General features: G+C 38.9%; 1 protein-coding gene across 5 annotated transcripts in view; it reads left to right on the forward strand.

The window, feature by feature from the left end:
• Nek10 (NIMA related kinase 10) overlaps positions 1-27,334 on the forward strand; it is a 237,548-nt gene that overhangs the window by 80,145 nt on the left and 130,069 nt on the right. For all 5 annotated transcript variants that reach the window (XM_010638285.3, XM_010638286.3, XM_010638287.3 and 2 more), the window contains one exon: positions 10,991-11,066. In XM_010638285.3, coding sequence (XP_010636587.1) covers positions 10,991-11,066 — 76 coding nt within the window. The remainder of the gene's footprint in view (positions 1-10,990; positions 11,067-27,334) is intronic.

A 27,334-nucleotide genomic window follows, 5' to 3' on the forward strand; every position in this document is an offset into this window, starting at 1 on the left:
TCCTTTAGAGAGTATATCAAGCTATAAATGTACTAGTTCCTAAGGTCTGTGTCAATATAGATGGTTTTGGATCTGGTTATTATCTAATCTTTAGTGCTTAGCCCAGTACCCGGAACATAGGTCTTTAATGTTGGACAAATGAGTGAATTTAGTGCAAATGGACAATCTTGAAGGCCAGACAAGGCAGTTGAAATTTTATAAAGAAGAGCAAGCAGAAGACCTTCTGATACTGTGTTGGCTTCAGGGAAGATGGTTTGCAGGGCTTGTTCCATTGGCAAATATCCTGTGAGATAGATAGGAAGGAAAAGCCCTCTCATGAAGTGAACCCCGATTTTCACAGAGTGCGGGAAGATCTGGGCTCCTGGAACATTTAAACTGGAAATCAAAGGAAGATTCAGTCTCAAGAGCGAGCGAGGGAACAACTGCAGGAGGCAGAGTTAAGGCCGAGATTTCAAGCCCAGGACAAGGGGAGGACGAAGTGTCACCTGCTGTGACGTGGTATCGCAGACGGCCGTGAACGAGGAGTGAAGTCTTGAGTGGGAGTTGGCAGGCACTTTGTTAGACTGCAGGCGAGACCTCAGACAGAGCCTGAGAGTTCGGCTTGGCTGTGAACAGGGGAGTCACTGACTCACAAATGAAGGGAGAGCTCAGGGACAGCTGAGTTCCCTGGGGACAGGGATGAGCATACCCTACATAGGTACAGTGTTTCAAAGGGCTTCTCATCTGTTGTCATTCATTGGAGGAGCAGCCCTCTTGTTGGTGTTTTAGGCCATTTTTGAAAAATCAGAGTAGTTGAGTGATACATCCAGCATCACAGAGATATAAAGGACAGAACAAGAATCTAGGGACCTGCGGGGCTCGGGACAGCTTTTCCACTTGAAGTCTGACAGCTGCAGGGTGAAGTGCGAACATATGAGGTTTTTTTTTTTCCTGTTAATTTTATTGGTACAATTAAAGCAAACGATCCAGTTACATTCATCATTGGGATCCTGTACCTTTACATGACAGGTCTTGGTTCTCATTTTTTCCCCTTGTCCCTGCCCTCCCTTCACCCCCTTCACCCTTCCCTATAACATACTAGTTTTTAAAAACATTTCCTGTGTTGTTTGTTCTATCAAAGTAAAGCTGTTTTTTTTTAACCCTGATTTTTCATAACATGCTGTATGCAAAATGTTTTCTGTCGTCATCTATGAATTCCTACAATAGCATGAGAATGCTTTAATGACTAATAATTTAGTCATAATTTCTGAAATAAAAACTTTTAGTTTCCAAATATGATAAAAATGAGGGAATAATCATAGAAACACTTCCAAATGGCCAAACAGTATTGGTTTTTACTCTCTTTAAGAACATTTCTCAAACATCTGTGTTATTATTTTTTGGTACCAGGGATGAACTCGGGTCCTTGTGCTTAAACATCTGTTTTTGCAGACATCTATCCATGTTTCAGCCATTTCTAAGTCAACTGCAGTGAGTAAAATTATTATAATTCTTGTCAATTTTTGCTGTTTAAAATCAATAAGATTTTATAAAAATAATATGATTTTTAAATATTAGAACTAAAAGTCACAATATTAGTTTATATTGTTCAGGATTTATATGGGCTAAAATTATAGTGAGCTCTCTAAACATGCTGTAGTACTATTTCTTCTATGTAGTGATTGGTTAATTTCAAATTACAACTAATTTTCTCTAACACATACTAGAAGAAAAGAAGGTTGGAACACACCATCTAGCCTTGTGGACAGTTGTAAACAATACTTCATGTAACTGCCTTTTAATATGTTCTGTTTGCTAGTGGTACTACTGAATGGAAAGGAAAGTTGGGTAGGTAGATAGGTGGATATAATCATGCATAGAGATATATACATATATTAAGATACATGTGTCAATCTATAATGATAAGCAATACAGACTTATGGATCTTGCACACTAGTTCTGAATAATGAACAAATAAATATATAGATATTAAATAAATAAGAATAAATAAAGTAGTTTTAGATAATGACAGACACTAATAATTAAATAAATGTGGCCAGGTACTGTAGTACATGCCTGTGATCCCAGCTATTTGGGAACCTAAGGCAGGAGGATAGTAAGTTTGAGCCCAGGCTAGGAAACTTAGAGAGGTCTTATCTCAAAATTATAAAAGAAATAAAAGGTCTTGGTATTTACCTCAATGGCACCGCACCTATTTCACAAGTGCAAGGTCCTGAGTTCAATCCCTGGTACCAGAAAAAAAAAAAAAAAAAAAGGACTAGGAATTAAATAAATGTGGCCAGGTACTGTAGTACATGCCTGTGATCCCAGCTATTTGGGAACCTAAGGCAGGAGGATAGTAAGTTTGAGCCCAGGCTAGGAAACTTAGAGAGGTCTTATCTCAAAATTATAAAAGAAATAAAAGGTCTTGGTATTTACCTCAATGGCACCGCACCTATTTCACAAGTGCAAGGTCCTGAGTTCAATCCCTGGTACCAGAAAAAAAAAAAAAAAAGGCCTAGTGATATAGCTCGGTGATAGAGTGCCTGCATGCATGAGCCCCTATGTTCAATCTTGAAAAGCTCACCCCCTGACCAAGAATTAATAAATAAAATAGAAGAGTTTAAGGAAAGCACAATTTTCAATAGTATATACTAGAAAGATACTGAAAATTCACATATGTGTGGTCTTTTAGGCCTTTTTACTCAATGTTCATCAGAGGTCTTTGTGGAGTTTTAACCTTGTACATAGTGATATTATCTTAATAATAATGATAGGGCCGGGGATCTAGCTTGGTGGTGCTGCTACCTGCCTCATAAGCACAGGATCCCGAGTTTGATCTCTGGTACCAAGAAAAAAAACAAAAACAACAACAACAACAACAAAAAACCAACACCCTAATAATAATAATGATAGTAAACTTTCTTGTGTAATACCCAAAATCTTCAACTTAAAAGAAGAAAAGTTTGATTTGTCTTGTGGTCTCAGGAGCTTTAGCTTTAAAGCAGAAACAAAATGGTGAAGCAAGAGACTTAGTTCATGCCATCCAGGAGACAGACCAGGGAAACGGGGCCAGAGAAGAGATGAGGGACCAGAAAAAGCCCCACAGGCTATGCCTTCGTGAGTCACCCAGACATCTCGAAGTGTGCTCCACTCGTTATCGGCTTGGATCCCAAAGCGATCAAGTGAACACTCCCCCTTCACGCTCACATCTCACCTCTTGCCAGCTTTAAACACATCCCTTTAAGGGCCGGGGATTTACCTCGGTGGTTCTGCTGCCTGCCTCGCAAGCACAAGGACCTGAGTTCAATCCCCAGTACCAAACAAACGAACAAACAAATAAAAAACACACATCCCCTTAAAACATACCTAATCTCCCAATAAAGATAGTAGCAAGTTTGTTAACCCTCCTAACATAATAAAAGGTATGATTGAAAAAATACAGTGAATGTTTATTTCTGTTGTAGTGAAGAATACATTGCCATTAATCCTCTCAAAATACTCTTGGTGCTTTAGTATATGTATCCCATCGTTCCTTCCTCTTTCTGAAGCAGTTCTGGAAGTCCTCTGTCATAAATGTCTTTAGTTGTGTTGCCATGGCTCTCTGGATGTCCCGAATTGATTTGAAATGTTTACTTTTCATGGTCATTTTAACTTTGGGGAACAGCCAGAAGTCACATGATGACTTGGTGTTCTGGTGAATAGGGTGGGGGAGGTTTTACAAGTCTGCTTTCCTATTAGATGTCATTTAGCAGCAGTGTTCACAATATGTTTAATCGTATCTCATGAAGACACTCATGAAAGAGGACTTCTAGAACTCCACCAAAAAGTGTCAAGCATAATGGGATGTGTGTTTCAAGCAAGGGGTGTGTTTTAAGGGAAATTAATGGCAATGTATCTTTAACTGTAATAATTAAAAAATGTAAACATTCACATTATATTTTGATCAGACTTTGTACAACTATCTTGCATACAACTGGAAATGCAACAATCCCTTCCCCAAATTTTTAACAATTCCTGCATTTTTTCAAAAGTCCAAGTGCAAGTCTTTTCTGAGACTCATGATAAACTCTTAACTGTGAACCTCTGTAAAAATAAAAAAAAAATGGAGTTACATATCAAAGTCCAATGGTACAGGGAAGAACAGCAGGATGGAAAATATTAGGATCCAACAAGACTGAGATTCAGCAGGACAAACATTGAGTCCTATATAGCTCTCTCTCCAGCGTCTGGGGCACATGGTAGTAAGATGTGAATTCCAGAGGACTTGGACAGTCCCACCCCTATGGCCTTGCTGGTTGCCACCCATACAGCCTCTCTCTTGGGCAGGCGCCTCTCGTAGCCCAAGAGATTTCCTTGACAGATGTTCTAAGTTCCTGTTATTTCTGATAACTGGAATCTGCACTGCACCACTGGCTTCATTTCTAGAGCTTTACACACACCGCTCTCAGGGGTTCTTAGCCTGGACTCTCAGGCCTTTCTTTGAAACCTCTGTGAAAGTCTCCATGACTACACAGCTCTTGAATTCTGCATGCTGGTAAAGCTGTATCACACAGATGTTGCCAATGTCTACTGTCAGTGGGTATGGTATCCAGGTTTCTTTAAACCATAGATGCAGCAGCCTTTGAGTGTTTGGATGACTGAACACAGTAAAATGAATCCCAAGGAACCAATTCCCTAGAATTTTCTTCTTGAGCAGGAGTTCTAGGAACTTTTTTTTCGAGGAAAAGATTGACATTTTTGAAACTTTGAGCTTGTGATGAGTGGTTTTTTGCTAATTTCTGAAATGCCTTCAAGGCATCTTTTTGTCTTTGAACAAAGTACTTGGTTTCTTTTTATGGCTCTAATCATTTCAGGAACCATACCTCTTTTCTTCTCCCACTTTAAATCTTTATATGTGTTTTTCTGGAGAGGTCAGAGTTTAAGTTTTTCAAATTATTATACCCCTGGTTCTCATTATAAATCTAACTAAAAGCAGCTATCAGTACCTATGCCACAACTTGAATATTGGGCTGCTTTGAAATTTCATCTGCCAAATCAATTAGTCTACTGCTCTTAATCTCAGTCTCTTGCAAAATTTCAAGACATAGGCAAATTATAGACACATTTTCTACCAAAGTGTAATATATATGGCTTCTAATTCAACTGCTACTATAGTCCTTCTTCCTTCTTTTCCTGGTATTTACTGTCTACATTCTTATCAATATTTTGGTCTTCTGAGTTCCAACTGAATCATTCATCAAGCTTTGTTTATAGCATTAAAGAATATCTTTAGCCTTCCTCTCCAGACTTCCCCAAAGTCTTCCCACAAACTAGTTACAAAGGCTTCTGAACCACATGGTCAGGCTAAACTGATTCACTTCTCTGGTACCAGTTTCCTGTATTAGCCAGCTCCCCCATTGCTAGAGCACAATTACCCAACACTTGCAGTGTAGGAGGAAAGGTTTAATTTGACTCATGGTTTCAGATGTTTTTAATCAAGATGTGGCTGGCTCCAAAGCAGAAAGATGGGAAAGGAGTATGAAGGAGCAAAATGAATAGTTCAAGGTTTCAAGGAAACAGAGCAGGGGGAGAATGCCAGAGAGGTGGTGGGGAAGGGACCAGACTACACTCGGAAGTGTGTTCCAGCAACCCTAGGATAGATCTCAAAGCCAGTCAAGTTGACACTTTAACTGCCACAGATGTCTTCTTTAGATATTTTAAAGTCAGTTTTGGTTTTGATATGGAGAAATTTACTTCAGGGGGAGACATGGAAAAGGGAATCTGTTAAAGGGATACAGTTCATTAGCTTTGGTGAGAGGTCACGGTGGCATGGACAAGGGAGACAGTGGTTGTATTCATTGTCCATCAATGCCTAGTAAATTCCACCAGAATGTAGTCGCTTACCACATTGAACACTTTCTCACAATTTCTGAGGGTCTGGAGTCTCAGAGCAACATGACTGGGTGACTCTGCCCTATCTGTCTCGGATTTGAAGTCAGCCGCCAGCTATTGCTACATCATCTGAAACCTTGAACAGGGCTCAAGATTATGCTTTTAATAAGGCTCACCACACTCTCTGGTAGGGATTTGTGGCACTTAGCTGGTGGGAGTTCAGCCTCTCATCCTCCAAGGATACTCTTCCTTATGTGGCCTCTGCAGTAGAATGGCCTGGATTTTTTCCCACATAGTGGCTGCGTTCTGACAGAGTCAAATGAGCAAGAGAAAGCACCCAGAAACAGAAGCTAGGATCCTGTTACAACCTAGCATCTCATAATTTTTGTGTGTTATATTCATTACCTGTGAGTTCCCAGTATAGTCTGTACTAAGAAGAGTGTAGTCTACACTGCAGTGGAGGACATGATTCAGACTTTGTAGGAGAGAGTGATTATGGCCCACTGTGGCCAAAAATGGCATTTAAGTGGTGTAGCATGGAGCTGTTTACAGAAAGTTTCTTCCCGAGAAGCTAACAAATCTCATAAAGCCATGCTTGGATGTGTTAGTGGAACTTTGGCTGGGGCATCTGTGAGACCAGCTGTCTGGCTAGAATGCTGGGAGAAACTCCTGGGAATCTTACCTGTGAGTTGTTACAAAGTTAGCACAAAACTTCTGGCATGTTGTCTGCTGAGGGGACTGTGAGTCTTTCTGGGAAGTAGGATAGAGTGCCAACAGAATCTTTTAGGAAGTTGCTGGGAGGAGAACGGAGCACTTCTCAGCCTACGTACCACATAAGTGCTATAGCAGCAAGGTAAAAGAGGAAGCTCAGCAGAGCCAGGAAGAGAAGAGCAGAGAAACCCTCTTCTTGCAGTTTCTCCTTGGCATCCACTGACAGTGTTTCCCATCATCCCAGCTGGCAAAGGAGAAATATTTGCAGGCTCCAGCTCCAAAATCACAAAGCAGGGCAATGGAGGGTGGATTTGAAGCTGAGAGGCAGGCGGTAATCTGACAATTGGCATCTGAACTATGAAAGTACCTAGGTCTTTGATGATGCCATTTATTGGCAGGGAACCAAGGAGTTGTTTGGGGTAGGGTTAAGAATCCTTTTGAGAGTATAATTTTGAAATATGTAGGAAATGCTTAAGGAAGGATACTGACTATCTAAATAAATATACAAATCAGGCGTCTGGCCCAGGAGGAGCTAGTTGTAATAAATTGTACTGAGACAACTAGAAATAATATATATGAAAAATAAAAACCTCAACCCATTTTTATTTCTTGCTTTTTATTGTTTTAAAAGTTAATACATGGTTGTGATACAGAGTACATGCATTCATTGTGGGGAATTGGTACATATACATTTCACATGTTAGCCCTTTTGACTTCTCATTCCCTTTCTGTCCTTCTATCCCTCCATCCCTAGATCCCCTTCCCATCTGCAAAAGGTCTACCTCCCTGTCTCCTTCTGTCTGTCTTTTATTTTGCTCTTTAAATTATTTATGCTTTGTTTTCTCTTACAAGAGACATACTCTTCTGTGTGTGGTTTATTTCACCTAGCATTATGGTCTCAAAGTACATCTATTTTCCTACAAATGACTCAAATATAACCTTCCGTATGACCAAGTTGTACTCCACTGCATATACATTGTGTATATGTGTCTGTCCATCCAGCTGTTGATGGACGTGTAGGATGTTTCCGTGGCTTAGTTACTGTGAGTTGTACTACTATGACCATGAGTATGCCTGCATCACTGTAGTATCATGCTTTTAATTCTTTGAGAAAAATACCCAGAAGAGCTATAGGTGTCAGCCCGTATTTTGTACTTGTCTTAGTCTGTTTGCATTGCGATAACAATACCGAAGACTTGGTAATTTACAATGGACACTAATTTATTGACTCATTATGGTTCTGGAGGTTAGACATCTGGTGAGAGCTTTCTTGCTATAACTTGCTATGGTGGAAAGCAGAAGGGTGAGAGGGTGTGTTCAAAAGAGACAGAGAAAGTGGGGAGCCGAAGTGATTATTTTAAAAGGAATTTTAATGAGAACATTTGTAATGAGAGCATTAATCCATGCATGAGATCCATGCATCTCCCATTAGCCCTCACCTTCTAACAATGTTATACTGGGGATTAAGTTTTTAGCATATGTTATTTGGGAGAAACAGTCAAATGATAATATTCTGAGCTGGTCGCCTAAGTTCACATATAAAATTTTCACATATAAAATACAATCATTCATTCTCAACAAGCCCAATATTTTAACTTGTCCCAGCACAAACACACCAGAGTCCAGAGGCTTATCTAAATCAGATGTTGGTGAGACTCAAGGCATGATTCATTTGAGGCAAATACCCTTCCAAATGTGAGCCAAAATAAAATGTCATATAGGTATGGGTTAAATATTTCCATTCCTAAAGGAAGAAATAGGAAAGAAAAAAAGGATAACTGTTCCTAGTAAATCTAAAACCCACCAGGGCAAACAACATAAAATATTAAATCTGGAGAATTATCTTCGTTTACTCTTTGGGCCACCTTCCGGGCACTAGGGCAGGCCATTGCTCAGGTTCAGCCTATGCTGCAAGCTGCCATTAGTTGGAGTCTCCTAGCTGCTGCTCTACCAAGCTGGTGTGCACGTTGGCAGTTCTACAGTTCCGTGGCCTCAAAGGTGGCCCCGTGTTAATGGCCCTATTAGGCGTTGCCCTAGTGAGGACTTTCTGCTATGGTCCTGCCCTGTGACAAGTCCCTGCCTGAGCTTGCAGGCTTTTTCTTACATCCTTTGACATTCAGATGGAGGAAGTCAGGCCCTGTAGCTTTTGCATTCTGTGAACATCACATGGACGACATCAACGTTTTTGAGCTTATACCTTCTGGAGCAGTCTGAGCTGGGTTGAAGCACAGCTGGGGTGATGAAGAAGGGCTTCACCAGAAGGAAGGGAGAAGACTCTAGGGCCGTGAATGCTGAGGTCTTCTGAGTACCTCTCTGGAAATCTTACCTGCAAGGTCTTAGCTTACCTGAAGGTCCTCTGCACTGCCTTCAGGGTCATTCTCCATGGCCCTGGTGAGTACAACCTGGCTTCCTTCTATCTGTATCGATGAGCAAAAGGTCACTTGGCCATACCCTCAGTATTCTCCTTCAAATGTGTTTTTTTAAAATTTTTATATAGATAGGTTGAATATTTTCTTATTCTTTCCATCTGAATTATAAATTCTACATTTAAATCATTTGTTTCCTACTGCATTTTTTACTATATAATTATTAGAAGCCATGCAACATCTTGAATCCTCTACTGCTTAGACAATTTTTCTGCCAAATATCCTAATTATCACTTTTAAATTCTGCTTTCCATGAGGTCCTAGGACATAGACAGTTCAGCCAAATACTTTGCACTTTGTAATAAGAACAATCTTTACCCTAATTTCATTATACTGTTCCTCAGTAGAAGTTTCTCAACAGATTATATAAAAATGGCCAATGGGTATATGAAAATATGTTCATTGTTAATCATGAGGGAACTGCAAATAAAAAATTAAAATGAACTGTCACCTGAAACTGTAAGAATGGCTATTATCAAAAAGACTAAAGTACAACAAAGAGAACCCTTGTGCATTGTTGGTGGGAGTGTAGATGAATAAATTCATTATGGAAAATCCTATGAAAGTTCCTCAAAAATTAAAAATAAAACTGCCATATGATCCAGCGGTCCTACTACCTGGGTATGTATCCAAAGGAAATGAAGTCAGGTTGTCAAAGAGCTATTTGCACCTCCTTGTTCATTGTAGGACTTATTCACATTAATCAAGAAATGGAAACAACCTAAAGGTCCATCAGCTGATAAGTGGTAAAGAGATTGTGGTACACAGAAACAGTGGAATACTATTCTGCCATAAAAGGAATGAAACCTGTCATTTATGATAACATAGCTGGACTGAGATATTACTATGTTACACGAAATGAGGCAGGTACAGAAAAAGAAGAACCACATGATTTCACTCATGTATACATTATAAAGAAGTCAACCTTTGAAAAGTTGAAAGTAGAATGGTGATTACCAGAGACTAAGAATAGTGGGGAAGGAAGGATAAAGCGAGACAAAGTTACAATTAGACAGGCACCAGAAGTTCTGTGTGTATTATTGCAGGGTCAGGTGACTGTGGGTAACAGTTATGCTCTGTATATCTCAACCACTAGGAGAAAGGAGTTCGAATGGTTTATTTTCTGTGAAGAAATGATAAATATTTGAGCAGATAGGTATGTAATCTCATGGAATCACCAGGCAGTGTGTTCATGTGTCAAAACATCCTATGTCACCCTGCTAATATGCACAGTTTTTTATTTTGGTCCTACTTTAAAATGAATTTAAGTTGAACAAAGAAGAAATGCCAATTACCCTGATTTTAATATTGCAAATTATATTCGTCAATTTAATTGTCACACTTTCCTCCATAAACGTGCAATTATTACATGTCAATGAAAAATAAAACAAATAATGTGTCGTTTTCAATGAATATGTTTTCAGTGTTATACTACATATATTTTTATATAAAATATATGTAATTTTTGCATTATTAATTTAAAATTTGCTCTCGTACCATTTACTCCTGTACTGTTTTAAACCTTAATTTGCAGATAATGTGACTTCTTACAAATAGACACCATTCAATTGCAAGTTTTCTGACTTTTGTGATGGTTTTTCAGACTTAACTTTCTTTTCTTTTGATCAGATGAAAGGATGATCGTCCTATGCCAAAATGTCATTTACTAGAAATTTGGAAAGGATAACCTAAAAAATAAAAACGCAGTTCAAAAACTTTACCTTGTTGCAGTCAGCAGGGCTTTATTTCAGGTTTTTTATGAAATGATAAATCTCATTGTGTTCAAAGGTAAGTGCAGTGGCACAATGCGCACATAGTATGCCATTAATGAAGACAGGGCAGTGTGGAAGACCGGCACGTGGGGCACTTCGACAGAGGGAGGAGAAGCCAAAGCCTTCTGTGATGTGAAATAATAGTCACTGTGCACAATGTCAGAAGTTAGGGGATAATCCTAAGTCTGGAAAAACACACTAACGTATTGTTTGTTCTGTTACTTGTAGCTGACTTTGGCCTGGCAAAGCAAAAACAAGAAAACAGTAAGCTCACATCTGTTGTTGGAACAATCCTGTATTCTTGGTAAGGAGAATTGCCTTATGAGTCTCCATCATTGTATTGGACTTTCATTTTTACTCTTGGCTTGCAAAGAAAAGAGAATTTTAGGAAAGACAGACCTAAGTAATACATACAAAAGGAATTGTGGATCATTATGTGTGTTTTAAACAACTGCCACAAAAATTAATCTTTCTTCTCAGGTAGCTTTGCCCCTTTTGTAACTTCTGAATTGGGGGGACCCTTGGCACAGGATTGGCACGCAATGATGGCTAACTGGATCTGTGAATAAACTAGTAGAAGCTCTACCCAACCCAACAGTTGGGATTTTTTATTGCATCTACTTGTAGATACCTACCTCTTATTTTTTTCTACTTATAAACATTAAAGTCTAGGGAGAAGATTTTTATATCTTATTACCTCTCCTGGTCCCAGGAAAATAATACTTATTGAATAAATTTTATTTCATGGGTGAATAAATGATGATGTATATATTTAGACACATGTATACAAAGTGAGTTGCTCCTTGGGTAAATGTGTGAGGAACTGAGATTCTTGTAAGCTTAAAAAACATACTTTGAAGGTTCTTTTGCAAGCTATTATTATGAAGCAAGAATATTCTTTTGCTAACCACACACCATTTATCTCAATTTGTTGAAATGAGCTAGCAAATATGGTAGCATAATAGCAAATATCAGAAAAATATCCCAGCATCTGATTCAATGTGTCAAGCAATCAAGATACTTTCATTTTCTTTTTTAAAATTTGGCATATTGTTGTAAATTGAGTCCTGGGAATAGAACTGAAAATAAATCTCAAGAGAGGTTGGAAATTGTCTTGAAATAACAGCCCCATTTTACAAAGTTCTTTAATATATATTTATATATATTCAGAATAATCTTTGTAGAGGGTGATTAGCTTGGTTTATTTTACTAGAAATTTTTTACATTTTATATTAAAAACTAGTTTCCTGAGAAGACACTAAAAGATTGGTGGCCAAGCTAATATTCCTTGAAAACTACACGTTTACCTTTATATTTGACCTGTTAATAATAAGGCCCACCACTCATTACCTGCTGCTTTTAAATAAGTCTATCTTCCTTCACTTTGCATAGTTTTTCAGAAATAATGAAAAATTGATCACAAAAATGTTAACTGATAACATATTCCTGAACAGATTTGATTGTCAAAATTACAGAATGGATAAAATACAAGCTTAAATTTCAGTTTCTCATTTTTGGTATAAGCAGATTTTTATTGCCAAGTCTATGAGTCAAGTTCAGAATTGTTAATATGACACTTAGATGTGTGTTTGTGTAATAAATGTACAAACTTTGAAGGAAGAAATACAGAAGATTAGAAGGATTTTGCTTTCTTATCCCAAAGACATAGCCTTAATGTCTGTTAGCTTTTAAACTAACTGGAGAGTTAGAAAACTAAATCCTACTAATATGGGTAAGTTATTATTTCATGTAGTATCATAATTGTTTTAATAATGTGCAATGTGCAATATGTTTTATTAACATTCATCTTTCTATCAAGCCTTCACTCTTTTAAATTACTTTAAAAATTTTCTATTTATTTCTTTTCTTCCTCCTCTACCCTAGTTTCCAGAAATTCCTTATTCACTAGGTTTTATTGTGGAGTTGTGCTTGTATGTTTTCTTCCTAGTTTTTGATATCATGCACTTGATTTGTTTTTGTTTTGTTTTGTTTTTTCTTGGTACCGGGGACTGAACTCGGGTCCTTGCGCTTGCAAGGCAGGCCACTGAACCGCCGAGCTAAATCCCCGGCCCCGATATCGTCCTTGTATGAAATTAAAGAACTCAGTTCTAGATGATATTCTGTTACTGTTTCATCTTGAGCTTCTCCAAAACAGACATTAAGCAGCGATTCAAATGGAATTGCTTGTGAGAGATCCCAGGAATCACTAGGATGGGAGTAGGAAAGGGAGACAGTGAACGGATGGCAGCTACTACAGGGAGCATGAATCAGGCTTGTAGAGCACCGTATGATAACAGCCTTGGAAATGTTTTACAGTTGTCCTATTGTTGAATGAGAAATTGGAGTATTTTCTTCTCTGTCACAAATGAAAATCTTCATGTTTGGGCTAGGAAAGGCCCTCAGACAGGGAACCTATGGGCATTATTTGAGGTATTATGTTGCCAAATGAAAAATGAGTGGGAGGGGACCTGGCCAGGGTCCTCACATTGTCAGGCCTGTGATAATTCGAGTCTTAATTGTTTTAAATTTAAAATGTATCCTAATAAATTGTTTGATATGTCTAGTTTCTTTTGAATTTTCCAGATCCTCACTTTGGTGCCTTCTCTGAATTTTTAAATTGGAGAAAAATAAAATTGACGCCTTTCACAATCACTGTTCTGAGTCTTACACCTTGTGTTTCTCCCTAAATTGCCCCTTTACCCTAGACTGTGGTGGCAGTGTTGTCATGTGTGCTGCAGTGGGCACACAGAACCCCCTCTGCTGGTGCGTGAGCCCAGTGTGTGAGTTATATTTTCCAAACTGAAACCTCAGTGTTCAGCTTCAATTGCAGTGTTGCCATTTTGTGATAAATAAGTGGCTTTTGAGTTGCAGTTTGGGGACCTGATTTCTAAAAGGTTCACATGAAATCAACGCCCTGTAGAGCTTCCTTTCAAATTTTGTAATTTTTGCATGATTCTTTGGAGCTCTGAACCTACAAATGTGAATTTGTGATGCCATGGAGAACCTCTGTCCCTGTTCTCCAGGGTCCCCAAGTTGATGAATTTTATATTCCTATATAATTTCCTCCTTATTTTCTGCTTTGGTTCCTCTGGTACTCACTTATTTTAGAGAAGACACTTCCCTTTATCAACTCTTGTAGGAAGTTCTTCAGCGCATTTGTTATTCTTTATGCAGCCGCTAGATAAATGGTTTGCAGGGAATTGCTGGAATGATTGTGCCAGAACAGAAGGTCAGTAAAAGTTCCTTTTCTTCAGCTGATTTGATTCATTACTAGGGAAGTATTTGTGATCTTCTCAAGGAAAATAATCTCTTAATAAGGTCCTTGTTTCCGTTATTTTTATCTCTATATCTTACTCTAATTCCAGAGGGGGAAAAACAGCAGGCCATCTTCAACTATCGTTTCAGAGTAGATTTAGGATTTGAGTTTCTGGGAAACAGTTCATGCTAATTCTTCATGGAACATATATTTGTTATTTAACAATTGAGTATGATATAATGAAAATGGGAAAGTTTGGCTACTACTGGAATGAGACATTTTTTGAAACTGCACTGCTTATTATGATCCTATTCACATTATGACAATAGATAATTGGGGAAGCTTGTAAAGGTGTTATTGGGTAGATCAAAATAATCCTGTATGTAAACCTGGATAAGCTGCAACAAAGAGAAGCGTGCCTAACTGCACCTCTTAAGTTCTTAAGCTACATAGACTCGGAATTTAAAGTCTTAAGTGGCTTAAGACACTTCAGTTACTTTTGATTGCTTGTGTAAAGACCAAGTTCTCAGCATAACTACAAGCATGCAACCCTGCATATTCTGGTCTTTGCCAACTTCTCCAGCTTGATCTCAAGCCAGAGTTGACTGTAGTGATTCCGTCTGGGCCCTCTGACCACAGGGCCTCTTATACACCGTGCTGCTTCCTTTACCTGGAATACCCTTGTCTGGCTTGTCATCTGGTTCACTCTTTCCCTAGCCTTCAGCTCTCAACTAGACTGTAGCCTTCTCAGGTGAACCCCTGGACAAAGTATATTTCCTTTGGTTTATACATTCCATTCACTTTTCCTCCACATAGTTGAATATTTTATTTATTTTGTGATAGTTCACAATTATTTTGTTAACTACTGTCCCCAGCCCTGAATCAAATAATTTCACAAAAATATTTGCTACGTGAGTGATCCAGTACTTCTACGATTATGAAGAATACCCAAAATGATGTGCTATGAAGAAAATTGTTCCTTTTATTGTGCAAAATTGTGCTATCATCCCTCCCAGCCCCTCACCCCTCACTGTTTTTTCAGAGCGCCAAAATGATCACCTTTGGAATTCTGTTCTTCTCGTTTGCTTCTGAGTTTATTTCTTTCCTTCATTCTGATCTCTGCTTAAATGTCACTTGCATAGAGAACATCTCCCCGAACACCTGCCCAAAATAGCAACCTCCCTGCAGACTCAACTCCCATATCTTGCTTTAGTATTTCATGGCCCTTTTTTCTGCCTGATCTAATATTGTGCAGATGCTCCCCAACTTTGGGTGGTTTGACTTATAACTTTTTCACTTTATGATGGTGTGAAAGCAACATGCATTCAGTAGGAACTGTACTTGAATTTTAATCCTTTCCTGGACCATGGATGTGCAGTAAGGTGCCTCCCGGATGCTGGGCAGTGGCAGTGAGCCGCAGCTCCCAGTCAGCCATTGAGCACAAGTACTCCCTACTGTACTCTGTGGCCAAGCTATGATATTTGGTAGGTTAGGTGCATGAAATACATCTTTGACTTATGATTTCTTGCTATCAGGATATAACCCCTGTGGTAAGTAGAGGAGCATTTGCAGTTTAGTTGGTTTGTCAGGAGTGCCCCTCACTAAAACAAATACCAGAAGCATAGGATCTTTGCCTCTCTGGCTCTTCATGATTTCTCCGGGACCCAGAGGCTGATTGTCAGATTATAATTTATTGAAACAAGGTTTTTTTTTTGGCGGGGGGATCAAACTCAAGACCTTGCGCTTGTGAGGCATGCGGTGGAACCACTGAGCTAAATCCCTGGCCCAAGACAAGTATTTTTCTATGACTGATAAATTGACTCTGAGGGAACCTGCAAATGAACAGTTTTCAAAGATAAGAACATAACTGGAGTAAGAACATAGCACTGATAGGTAGGTCAGTAGGTCGTTGCTAAAATCAAAAGCTCTAGAATCAGAATGCCTGGGTTTAAAGTCGAGGTCTGTTGGTGAAGGTTATACATTACTGAACTCAATGCCTTAGTTTCTTTAGCTGCAATTTGGGATAATATGATTGCCCATGTCCTACGATTACTGCAAGGTGAAATGAAGTAATGTCTATCCTGGCATATGGTAAGCACTCATAGATAATCATGATTGTTATATACTGAAAGACAAGTTTGAAAGGATAATACTCATTTCAATGTATAGGTTTTATTGTGCCAAGAATCAGGCTTGTTTCTTCATAGTCACAATAGAGAAGAATCAATTTTATTATGTTTATTTATAGCAACTTTCCCCTTGTTTCTACATTTTGTTCTTGAATGGCTTTTTGGTTATTGTAGGGACCAGGACCTTTCCAAAAGCCAGGTCAGAGTAGATAAGAATTAAGAAAATGAGAGAAGATGCTCTTAGCATCCAAACATGAAGACCTACAGGAACAGAGCTGTCTGCCATGGTCCTTTAATCAGGTGGGCAGGGGACGCCTTTGCCTGTGATTGCTTCTGTTATGGCTCTTCTGTGGCCCAACAGGATAATTTACCTGTGTATTGTCACCTCTTCTGTCCTCACCATCTGGAGAGAGAGAGAAAGAGAGAGAGACAGAGAGAGAGAGAGAGAGAGAGAGAGAGGAGTAGTGGAATAGTTCGCATGGCCTCATGAATAGAAACAGAAGATGCTGAGTAGAAATTATGAGATCATGCATTAATGATATCCTACCACATCATGTCTAGCTTTATGTTACTAACCCCATGATTTTGCTATTTTAATTTATCTAACACTTATTGAGAGCTTATTAAGTACTGTTAGGTACTGCTAAGTGTACTTAATAGTCATTTAATCCTCAAATTTAGTATGACTATTTAAGAAGTAATCTTAAAGGAATAATCATATCCAGCATTATATAGCTAGTAAGTGCACAAGGTTGGTTTCAAACCCAGATAGCTGGATTCCAGAGTGTGCCTCTTAACCATTCTGCCTGCTAACTCAATAGTGAATAATTGGTGTGCTTAACTGATATGTCATGAATTAAAATATTGTACAACAATTGATGCTTTCTTCAGGTACACAAGATTTTTCTGTTAAAATGTACACATTCCAGGTGCCTTCATCAATTTAATAGATTTATTACTTGCCAAGTTTTACTTTCATTCAACTAAAAATTCTTATTTTAAAAATTTTCGAACTTTCATGGTTTTCTCATTAGTCAACACTTAAAAGTGTTTTGGTATGTTTTCAATAATAACAGCAAACTTGATGAAACCTGAGGTTCCTTCTGAACTCACAATGAAAACTTGTGTCATTTCTGGAAAAGAAAAAAATACAATTCTAAGTTAAGAACATTTATAGTTTCATATAATTTCAATATTACATTGTCTTTTGATCAACAGACATCATAGTTTATGGATAGATGGAGAAATACCATAGTGTACATAGATTGTGCCTAATTTTCATTTTGTGTCCCTAGCATTGTTAAAATCTGTGCAGCCAAGATTACAAGTGTGAATATAGATGCACCGTGTTGTGTACAGCATGGATTTCTCAGTCTAAATTGTTCTGAACTCCTGAGCAGTGTGCGAGGAAGATAGCCCTTGGATGATTGATTCTATCAGTGGAAGCCCGTGTTTCTTTTATCGACTAGTAATTCAAAATCATTTATCTTCAGTTTTCCCATCTTATTTTCCTTCCCTTTTTATAGTGCTCATGTTTTATAAGTTAACCCAAAAGTGTACATATTTGACTTCTTCATGTTTATTTTTTCTAGTTTTTCATTTTAAATATTGACACTTAAGTCTCTTCCTATCTATATTACATATTATATATGATATTTCACATTTTCTATTGGAAAGAGGTGTGAAAGGGAATGAGTGCACTATCTTATTTTAGCATATTTACCTGGAGAATGGTCACAAGAAATGTCCTCAAATTTGCCTCTAATTTATGGAACAGTTAAGAAATTAGAGCCTTGTTTCATGAGGAGGGGATGTATATTGTAGTTATCTACAGTACCGCTGTATAACAATCCATTCCACCTGCTCAGAGCAGCAGGCTTGAGGGCTTGCTAGGCAGTTCTTGCTGGGCTGACTCAGGTAGATGAGCTCCAGAGTCACTGGCTCAGCTGGTAGGTCCATGTTGGCTTCATCGATCTGGCATCTGAATTTAAACAGAGGATGCTCAACAGAAATTGTGGTGAGGGCCCCCACATCTCCAGATAGCCTTGATTTACGTGACGGTGGTACAGCGCAATTCCAAGAGGGCAGAGAGGAAGTGCAAGGCCTCTGTGAGACTAGTCTTGGATGTCACTTAGCACTTTGCCTGCTGCAGTCTAGTGTTCAAAGTAAGTGAGGCCAGCTGAAGTTCAGGGGCGTGGAGAAGTACTTGTACCTCTATAGGGAAGCACACGCACAGAGTTTGTGGCCATCTTCAGTACAACGTGATGTATGTAGCACAGAAAGTCATTCAAAAAGCATAACCCCTTTAGTAGCTTCAGAAGTCAAGACCTATGAAACAAAGAAATGGTCTATTTTAAGTGCTTAGTGTTGACACATGGGCCCCAAATCTCAGACTGAAATGTGGCAGCCTGGTTCCAATCAGATGATAGAAAGTAGAGAAATTTTAATATGATGAATGTTTAACTGTGATATAAAAGTCCCAATAATATAGAGGGAAGCTCAACATATCCTAGTGCTGGCTATTTTGGCTTTTGTGTTACCCTGTGGTTTAAATCCCCTGACTTCCTCGCTCTTTCCTTCCTTTTCACCCTCACTGCATTGCTATCCTGTCCTTACCCAGGATGGACAGACTTGGGAGGGATTGGGTGTGGTAACCCAGCAGTCAGCAGTGAAGTTGCTTGGGTGGGCCAGGTGGGAGCTGGCCTGGAGCTGCTGAGCCAGTAGGCACAGCTGTCTGCAGGGCAGGAGGAGGAGCTAGGAGTCAGTTCACATGGCCTCAGCACACAGCGAGGTTCACTACCAGTGGCACAGAAGACCTTCAGAATTGAAAACATTGGGGAGGAGGGATGGGGGTGATCCAGGCTCTGCTCATGAGGCCTTTATAGGGCATGGGCTATGCTTGGCTCTGGCTCCTGAACTAGAGGCTTGCATTAAAATAGTACCAGGCTGAAGCTCCAGCGTTACAGGAGAGGGGCCTGGGCCTGGGGCTGAGACAGGCTCTATAGGCCAGTCCTATACTATGCAGCCTAACCCTGCCCATGCCAGAGTTGCAGGAAGCCTTTTCCTCCTGCATAGTCTCCGTAGCACCATCTACAGAGAAAGCTTGATACTGTGCTCACTTTAGAGGAGGTGTACTTAAAGGGAGTCTCTTGTTGAAAAACCACATCTTCTTTATCCAGTCTCCAACTGATGGGCAAATGGGCTGTTTCTAAGTTTTAGCTATTACAAACTGTGCCACTATAAACATAGGTGTGCATATATCACTGTGATATGATTCTTTTAATTCTTTTGGAAAGATACCCAGCAGAGGGATGGCTGGGTCAAATGGAACCTCTAATCCCAGCTCTTTGAGGTATCTCCATATTGATTTCCATAGTGGTTGCACCAGTCTGCACTCCACCAACAATAGAGAAGGGTTCCTTTCTCCCTACAACCCCGATAACATTTGTTATTGGTTGATTTCTTTTTTGATACCGGGGATCGAACTTGGGTCCTTGCACTTGCAAGGCAGGCCACCGAACCACTGAGCTAAATCCCTGGCCCCCTGTTATTGGTTGATTTCTTGATAGTAGCCATTCTTTGTGGGGTGAGGTGGGATCTCAGTGTTGTTTTCATCTGCATCTCTCCAATGACCAGTGATGTGGAACATTTTTTCACATATTTACTTGCTGCTTTTACTTCTTTGTCTGAGAAATGTCTGTTCATTTCAAATGCCCATTTTTGAATTGGGTCTTTATATTTGGAAGGGCTGTTTTTTTTTTTTTTGAGTTCTTTATATATTCTAGATCAGAGTCCTTTTTCTGAGGAGCAGCTGGTAAAATTTTTTTCCCACATTGTAGGTTGTTTCTTAGTTCTGTTGACGGTTTCTTTTGCAGTGCAGAAGATTTTTAATAAGATGAGATCCCAGTTGTTGATTCTTTCTGCTAGTTCCCGTGCTACTGAGGATTTGTTCATAAAGTCTTTTCCTATGCTAATGTCTTCAAGAGTTCTGCCTAACTTATCTTCCAGCAAGTTTAGTGTTTCTGTTTTAATATTTAGATCTTTAATCCATTTGGATTTTAGTTTAGTGCATGGTGAAAGATAAGGGTCTAGTTTTAATCTTTGGCAGGTACTACTCAGCTATAAAGAATGAGAAATTAGATTCATTCATACGAAAATGGATACATATTGAGGATATACTCCTAAGTGAGATAAATAAGTCACACATGTGTAATTACCGAATAGTTTCTCTGGTGTAAATAAACTATAATAGTACATAAGATCCTAATAAGATAATTGACAATGTGAAATAGGGAGAAAAGGGCTAAAGGTGTAGGGAAAGTGGGAAGGGTAGGAGAAAGGTAATAAGGGAAAAGAAAAAAAATAGAAGAAAATGAAAAAATGGAAATAAAGTATTTGTAAATAGGGAGAGGAGGAGAGGAAGGGGTGAAGGGAGGGCAGGGACAAGGGGAAAAAATGAGAACCAAGACCTGTCATGTGAAGGTACAGGATCCCAATGATGAATGTAACTGTACTATGTACCTAAAATGTACCAATAAACTCAATGAGGAAAAAAAAGGGGATTCTCTTGTTTGCAGAAGCGGGTATTTAGGACACAAGAAGCAGTAAATTGATAACTGATGCATCAAGTAACTACAGTACACTGTTCCTGGACTGACAGTGGTGGCACAGGGCCTCAACACTGCTATATCATGTTCGATGGCTCTATTTCCTCTTAACAGTAGGAATTTTTTTCCCCCCTCTGTGCCTCTAGCATTAGTATGTCTCCAGAGTGTCTTTTGAATGGTGAAATTTATCTTTCTCCAGTTTAATTTTGAATAGGTTCAAGACATAGGGAAAAACAGGAGCTATAGTTTGGCTGCGTTGAGATTTGTGCCTTGATGTGGGAGACCTGGGAATTACCCTTTGGCATTGTAGCCTCACCAGGCATCTTTCAACCAGAAAGTCAGTCGATGGAAGTGCTATTTTTCCAGGAGATCTGTGAAATGAAACCAAGGGAAGGAAAGGAAAGAGAGACATGCTCATCATTTTCTTTGCCCCTTAAGTTGATAATACAGCACTTAATGTGGCAGGAGCACATGACAAGGAGAATTCAGTTTAATTTGGCCACACATGTACACACCCAGGCACCCCCCCCATAGACCTAAGTGTGGCAGGGAGAAAGGTTGGAAAATCCTGTGATGCTTGTCATGAGATGCATCAGGTTTACTCAAGAAGCCCTCGGGATAATACAGAGAGCCTTAGGTGGAACAGGGACCTGTCTATGCTGGAGAACTCAAGGGAAAGGCCAAAGGGCTGGTTGCTGTGCTTTCTGCACGGTAATTGTGCCACGTTCTGTCTGCTACATGAGGGTTATACAAAGTGACGCATTTTGTTCAGATTCAGTGGTTATGACCCTGCACTTGGACATGAATTAGATTTAGTGAAATGGTAACAGGAGCTCAAAGGGAAGAAAGGGTAAAGAGGAAGAAAGAGTGAGGAAGTCAGGGGATTTAAACCACAAAGCAACATGAAAGCCAAATTGCCATCTCAGGAGGCATTTTCAGCAAAATTTTAGTTATCTTGCAGGGCTGCATTTGGCTTGTTTACTCTTTTTTTAAAAAATTATTTTATCGGTACATTTTAGGTATACAATATAGTGACATTCATCATTGGAAATTTGTACCTTTACGTACTCTATCTTGGTTCTTATTTTTTCCCCATCCCCCTGCCCTCCCTTTAACCCCTCTACTCCTCTCTATTTACAAAGACATTGTTTCCATTTTTTTTCATTCTCATATTAATTCCATTCCCTCCTTTCCTTTCCCCCCCTCAATTTATTTATTCTTATAAATGCATTACTCTAAGTGATCTTACCAGCCATATCCCTTTATATCAATTTATGTCATAACTAATTTAGCTGGCATGAGTATTTTATACTGTTACTAATTTTAAAATTTAAATTATTATTTTTAAAATCTTGGCATGTTGCACTCTCTGTAAGAACCATAGGAGCTATGTTATGCATAGATATGCCAAAGCGAAACCCATTACTCGGTGTAATTAAAATGTATTAATAAAAAAGTAAGATTCAGAAAGAACCCTAGGAACAATAGCACAGTGCCAGTAAAAGAAAACCTTTTAAAGTGCCAAAAGTCATATTCTTAAAATATTGTAGTAGGGTATTAGTCAGAAATCCAATATTCTGAAATGCAAATGTCCCTTTGGGAGAAAACACACATTTATAGTAAAACTTTCAAATTATGACAATATTATGGCCTGTAATAAAATGTCAAAAAAAAAAGATTTGAAAATGTGAACTGCTTGTAACCTTGATACACATTTGTCACACTAAACCATGTAAAACCCTTCATTTTTACAGAAAGGCATTTTCAAGAGCCACACATTTGGGGGCTGACGTTTGGAGATTCTATGCACGTGAGCTAAATTCGTTTCATGTTCCAGGCATCCAAACTGGCCTATTTCCCAGTATGGCACTGGCCTCTCGCTCTGTGCAGTCTCCACTCACCTTGTTTCTTCTGAGTTCATTTGTGATTTTCATAGAACTGTTTCATCTATAAACTTGGAAACCAGTGCACAGAGCTGCCGCGGCAGCAGAAGTAACGAGGTGTTGAGGGGTTGCCTGTGTAGCTGTCCTTTCCCTTAGGAGCCAGTAGAAACCAGTGCAGATGCTAGACCTGGGTATAATTCCAGCTCTCCACCTTCCTGTTTCACTTTGGACATGCCACTAAATTTTTCTGGGTATCAGTTTCTCTACATGAAATGGAGTGGTGTGTGTGTGTGTGTGTGTGTGTGTGTGTGTGTGTGTGTGATTATATATGTCATGGGATGATTGTAAAGACATAAAGAGGGATGAAAGACAGTATAACACAGTTAGCAAGTACTGTCATCAGGCTGGGAACAAGAGCCTAGTTCTTTAGGACAACACTTCTTTTCATTTGAAGTATATGGCTTTTTTTTTTCTTTTATTGAGTTTATTGGTACATTTTAGGTGTGCAGTAAGTTACATTCATTACTGGGATCTTGCACCTTTACATGACAGGTGGTCTTGGTTCTCATTTTTTCCCCTTGTCCCTGCCCTCCCTTCACCCGCTCTTCCCCTCCCCATTTACAAACACTTTATTTCCATTTTTTTCATTTTCTCATATTTTTTTCCCTTATTACCTTTCCCCTACCCTTCCCACTTTCCCTACACCTTTAGCCCTTTTCTTCCCATTGTGAAATGGGAAGAAAATGAATTATATGGTTTTGAGAGATCTTGCTGCCTTGGTCATACTTCGGGAGTTCTGTCCTGGCATTCATGCCTCTATTGCAAATATGATAGCAGTAGGAGTGTTTCATTGAGTTGAGCTGATTCAATTAGAACTCTTTCCTGAGAATGTGTTGAGCTGGGACCCAGTGAGCAGAGTTGAAGTTAGGATACAAAAGACCTAGGAAGTATTTTGGTGGTCATGTTTCAGCTGTGGAGGAAGCCAGTCTGACAGAATGAGGTCAACCCTAGGAGAAAATAAGGGAGTGAATTCTGGCAATGTCCAGGTCCTAGAATCCACTTTCTGAAGATCAACTCAATTACACTCTTCCTGCACTTGCAAGAAACTGTCAATAAATTCCTCTCTTTATTCGCTGGATCTCTTTCATTTGTTTCTTAGTTTGCATTTCCTTAAAAGCTGACCCTGAGACAAAGAGTCAAATAAAAGTGGTTTATTTTGGAGGTGATCCTAGTACACATGGGTAGGGGATGAGAAGTGTGATCAGGAGGGGTTTTTTGGGCAAGTTGTCACTGTGGACAATTAGGGCTCCTACCTGTGGAGGAAGTTGGAAGCCAGTTTAAACAAAGAACCCACAACTATCCAGTTCAAAAGGAGAGAGTGAGTTATTTATATGTCAAGTCTTTTTAGGCCTTGATTAAGGGGCATCCTTGGAAAATCAGATTCACTACCACTTCTGGCCTATCAAACCACAGACAGAAAGGGCCAAGGGTTAAAGACAATCTTCAGATAAATCTGCAAATAGAATTCAGTCCATTATACTCTGAAGAGGTAAAAACCAGGGATGTCAGTAGGACATCTATAGCATCTGCTTCCAGTTTGGGTGTAAACCACTTGGCACACAGAACTGCTTGCAGGGTGGCCTTCAAGACTTTGACCTTGTACATGCAAGTTGCATGAATGAGCCTCTCTGTTCTCTAAAACAACTCAGATTTTCTCTATGATCCCTACACATATTCTTCTAGTTGGAAGGCATTAAAGAAGTCCCAGAGAGCTGTTTTTCAGATTTTCCTCACATTTAGATGGAATTGAGGCAATTTTTTCCTACTCTCACCCAGAAAGACTTCTCCTCCCTACAGTTCTGGGCTGCCCCTGATTGCACTGAGTTTGCGAGTAAGATAGCAAACCCAAGCAATCTTTTATAAATAGATGTGACAGTAATAACTTATATTGGAAGCAAATAGGAATATTTTCTCTGTGAGAATCTCATGTACTTTGAATTAAGATTGGCATGTTGATTTGGAAGTTGCTCAATTGCTTTTTTTGTTTGTTTTTGGTACCGGGGATTGACCTCAGGGCCTTGCACTTGTGAGGCAGGTACCTAAACCACTGATCGAAATCCCTGGCCCTCAATTACTTTTTTTTTTTTTAAACCATCTGTTGATAAGGAATAAGAGTACACATTTTAATGCAACTTTATGTTTAGTGAAAGGCATTTGTATAATTATACACATTGTATTATCCTTTTTTGTGAAATCACTATAATTACTTTAGTTATGTACTTGAATTTTAAAAGTCAGTGATATTTGGCTTGAACAGAAATATAAAATGTATGATGTCCTCTTACACTGTCAAATGTTTTTCTTAAAAAACCATTGTTAGAAGAGACAAGCAAACTGCAGTAGATGTACACTGAAAAACTTCAAGGCTATCTGATCTAAATTTAATGTGTGTTTCTGACTCAAAGTATATCATTTGATGGCTGGAGTATAAACACTGGGTGAACATGACCTGCTTGTTCAATTTCCCAGACTTCTCACTGTATTTACAGTTAATTGGTTCCTATTTAGGTTCTCTTAATAGAGACCATAAAGCAGTGGGATGTAGAGGAACAAAAGGAACGTTTAGTCTGAGTTTATTCTTTTGTTTTAAAAATTTTATTTTTTTATTTACGAAAAGTATAAAATAAGGAAACTACATACCCAATTATAAATAATAATATTAATTCTACCCTTTCTAAAAAAATATTTTATTGGAGCTGGGCATGGTGAACCACACTTGTAATCCCAGCACTAAGGGGGTTGAGGCAGGAGGATCCCAAAAGTTTGAGGCTAGCCTGGGCTAAATAGTTTAGGGCCAGCCTGAACCACAAAGGGAGACCCTACCTGGAAAAAAAGCAAAGCAAATATAAAATATATTTATATGGTTTAATGATAGAGTACTTGCCTAACATGCACAAAGTTCTGGAATCAATCCCCAGCAGTGAACCAAAATAACCAATTTATTGAACATAATTAATACAAGTCTTAATAGTTTCTCTGGTGTGAAAAACTAAAAGTGTAAATAAGATCCAAATTGTATAACTGATAATGTGAAATAGGAAGAAAAGGGCTAAAGTTGTAGGGGAAGTGGGGAGGGTAGGGGAAAGGAAATAGGGGAAAGAAAAAATATGAGAAAAGGAAAAAATGGAAACAAAATCTTTATAAATAGGGGAAGGTGGAGGGGGTGAAGGGAGGGCAGCAGTATGGGGAAAAAATGAGAACCAAGATCTTTCATGTAAAGGTACAAGATCCCAATGATGAATGTAACTGTACTGTATACTTTTTTTTTTTAAAAGTACCAATAAACTCAATAAAAAAAGAAAAAAATACAGGTCTTTATCCTGCAAGCTTGTTATCCAATAATTCCACCTTCTCTGCAGAGCATTCGGTCCAATAACCTCAGATGGGTGCTGGAATCATGGGTAGTACTGATCATATGCTTTTTCTATACATACCTATGTACCTATGATAAACTTTGATTTATAAATTAGCAATAGTAATAGAATAGCAGCAAAATAATGAAATAGGAGAACTATAGCAATATATTGTAACAAAGCTATGTGAATGCAGTCTCTCAGTTGTCAATGGGTGGACAGCATATACAGCATGGATTCACTGGGGAATAATACACATCCTGGCTGGGATGGAGCAAGGTGGTTTGAGACTTCTTCACACTATTTACAATGACAATTTAAAATTCTAAGAATTATTTTCGTGTATAATTTTCCATTCATATTTTTGTACTACAGTTAACTGTAACTGAAATCATGGAAGGGGGGAAATCATGGATTGTGAAACCACAAATAGGGGAGACTAATGTAATTTCTTATTAGTTTCAGCTTTTTAAAATGGTAAATAGTATTTTAAATTTCAATGTCCAATTACCCTTTGCTAGAACATGGACATATAATTGTATTTTGTTCTTGTAGCCTGCCATCTTGTGAAATTCATTAGCTCTAGTAGCTCTTTTGTGGGTTCCATAGGGTTTTTTAACGTATATAATCTGGGAATAAAAGAGTTTTACTTCTTCCTTTTCAAATAAAAAATAAATAAATCTTGGCTGAGGGCAGAGGATCACTGCAAATTCAAGGTTAGTCTCTCAGAATAATAAATCAAGTACCTCAGAATTCAAATCACGTTTGATAATTGACTTCATATCTATGGTACTGGCATTGTGTCATCACGACAGCAATGTTTGTCATAGTTGCTGAAAACGTGGGCGAATTCAAAATCTCTTCTGGTTTTGGGTGCGTGGTGAAACTTACAATACTTTGGAAACGAGAATCTAGTTCAGCTGGTTTCCTAAGGACTAAATTGCAGTGATTAATGGGCTGTTTACGTTTCCTCATTTGACACTGATAGGAGTTTAAGAGGCTCTCTTCCAATATAGAAATAAGGTCAGATGGTTTTGTGTCGCGAGTCGCGACGTCAGGATCCTGCCAGCAGGTCCTAAACCTGAAAGGATGAGGACAGAGAGACGGGAGGCACCTTTCTTCTTCAGTTGCTTGCTTTATTATTGAACCTCTTCCTTTTATCTCTCCAGCTGCATGGGAGCGAGGGCTGCACGGAAGCGAGGAAGCGAGGGAGCGAGGGAGCGAGGGCTGCACGGGAGCGAGGGAGCGAGGGAGCGAGGGAGCGAGGGAGCGAGGGAGCGAGGG

Source organism: Fukomys damarensis, unplaced genomic scaffold (genome assembly GCF_012274545.1).
Source record: "Fukomys damarensis isolate Sample0158 unplaced genomic scaffold, DMR_v1.0_HiC HiC_scaffold_28, whole genome shotgun sequence".
In the NCBI taxonomy this organism is placed as follows: Eukaryota; Metazoa; Chordata; class Mammalia; order Rodentia; family Bathyergidae; genus Fukomys; species Fukomys damarensis.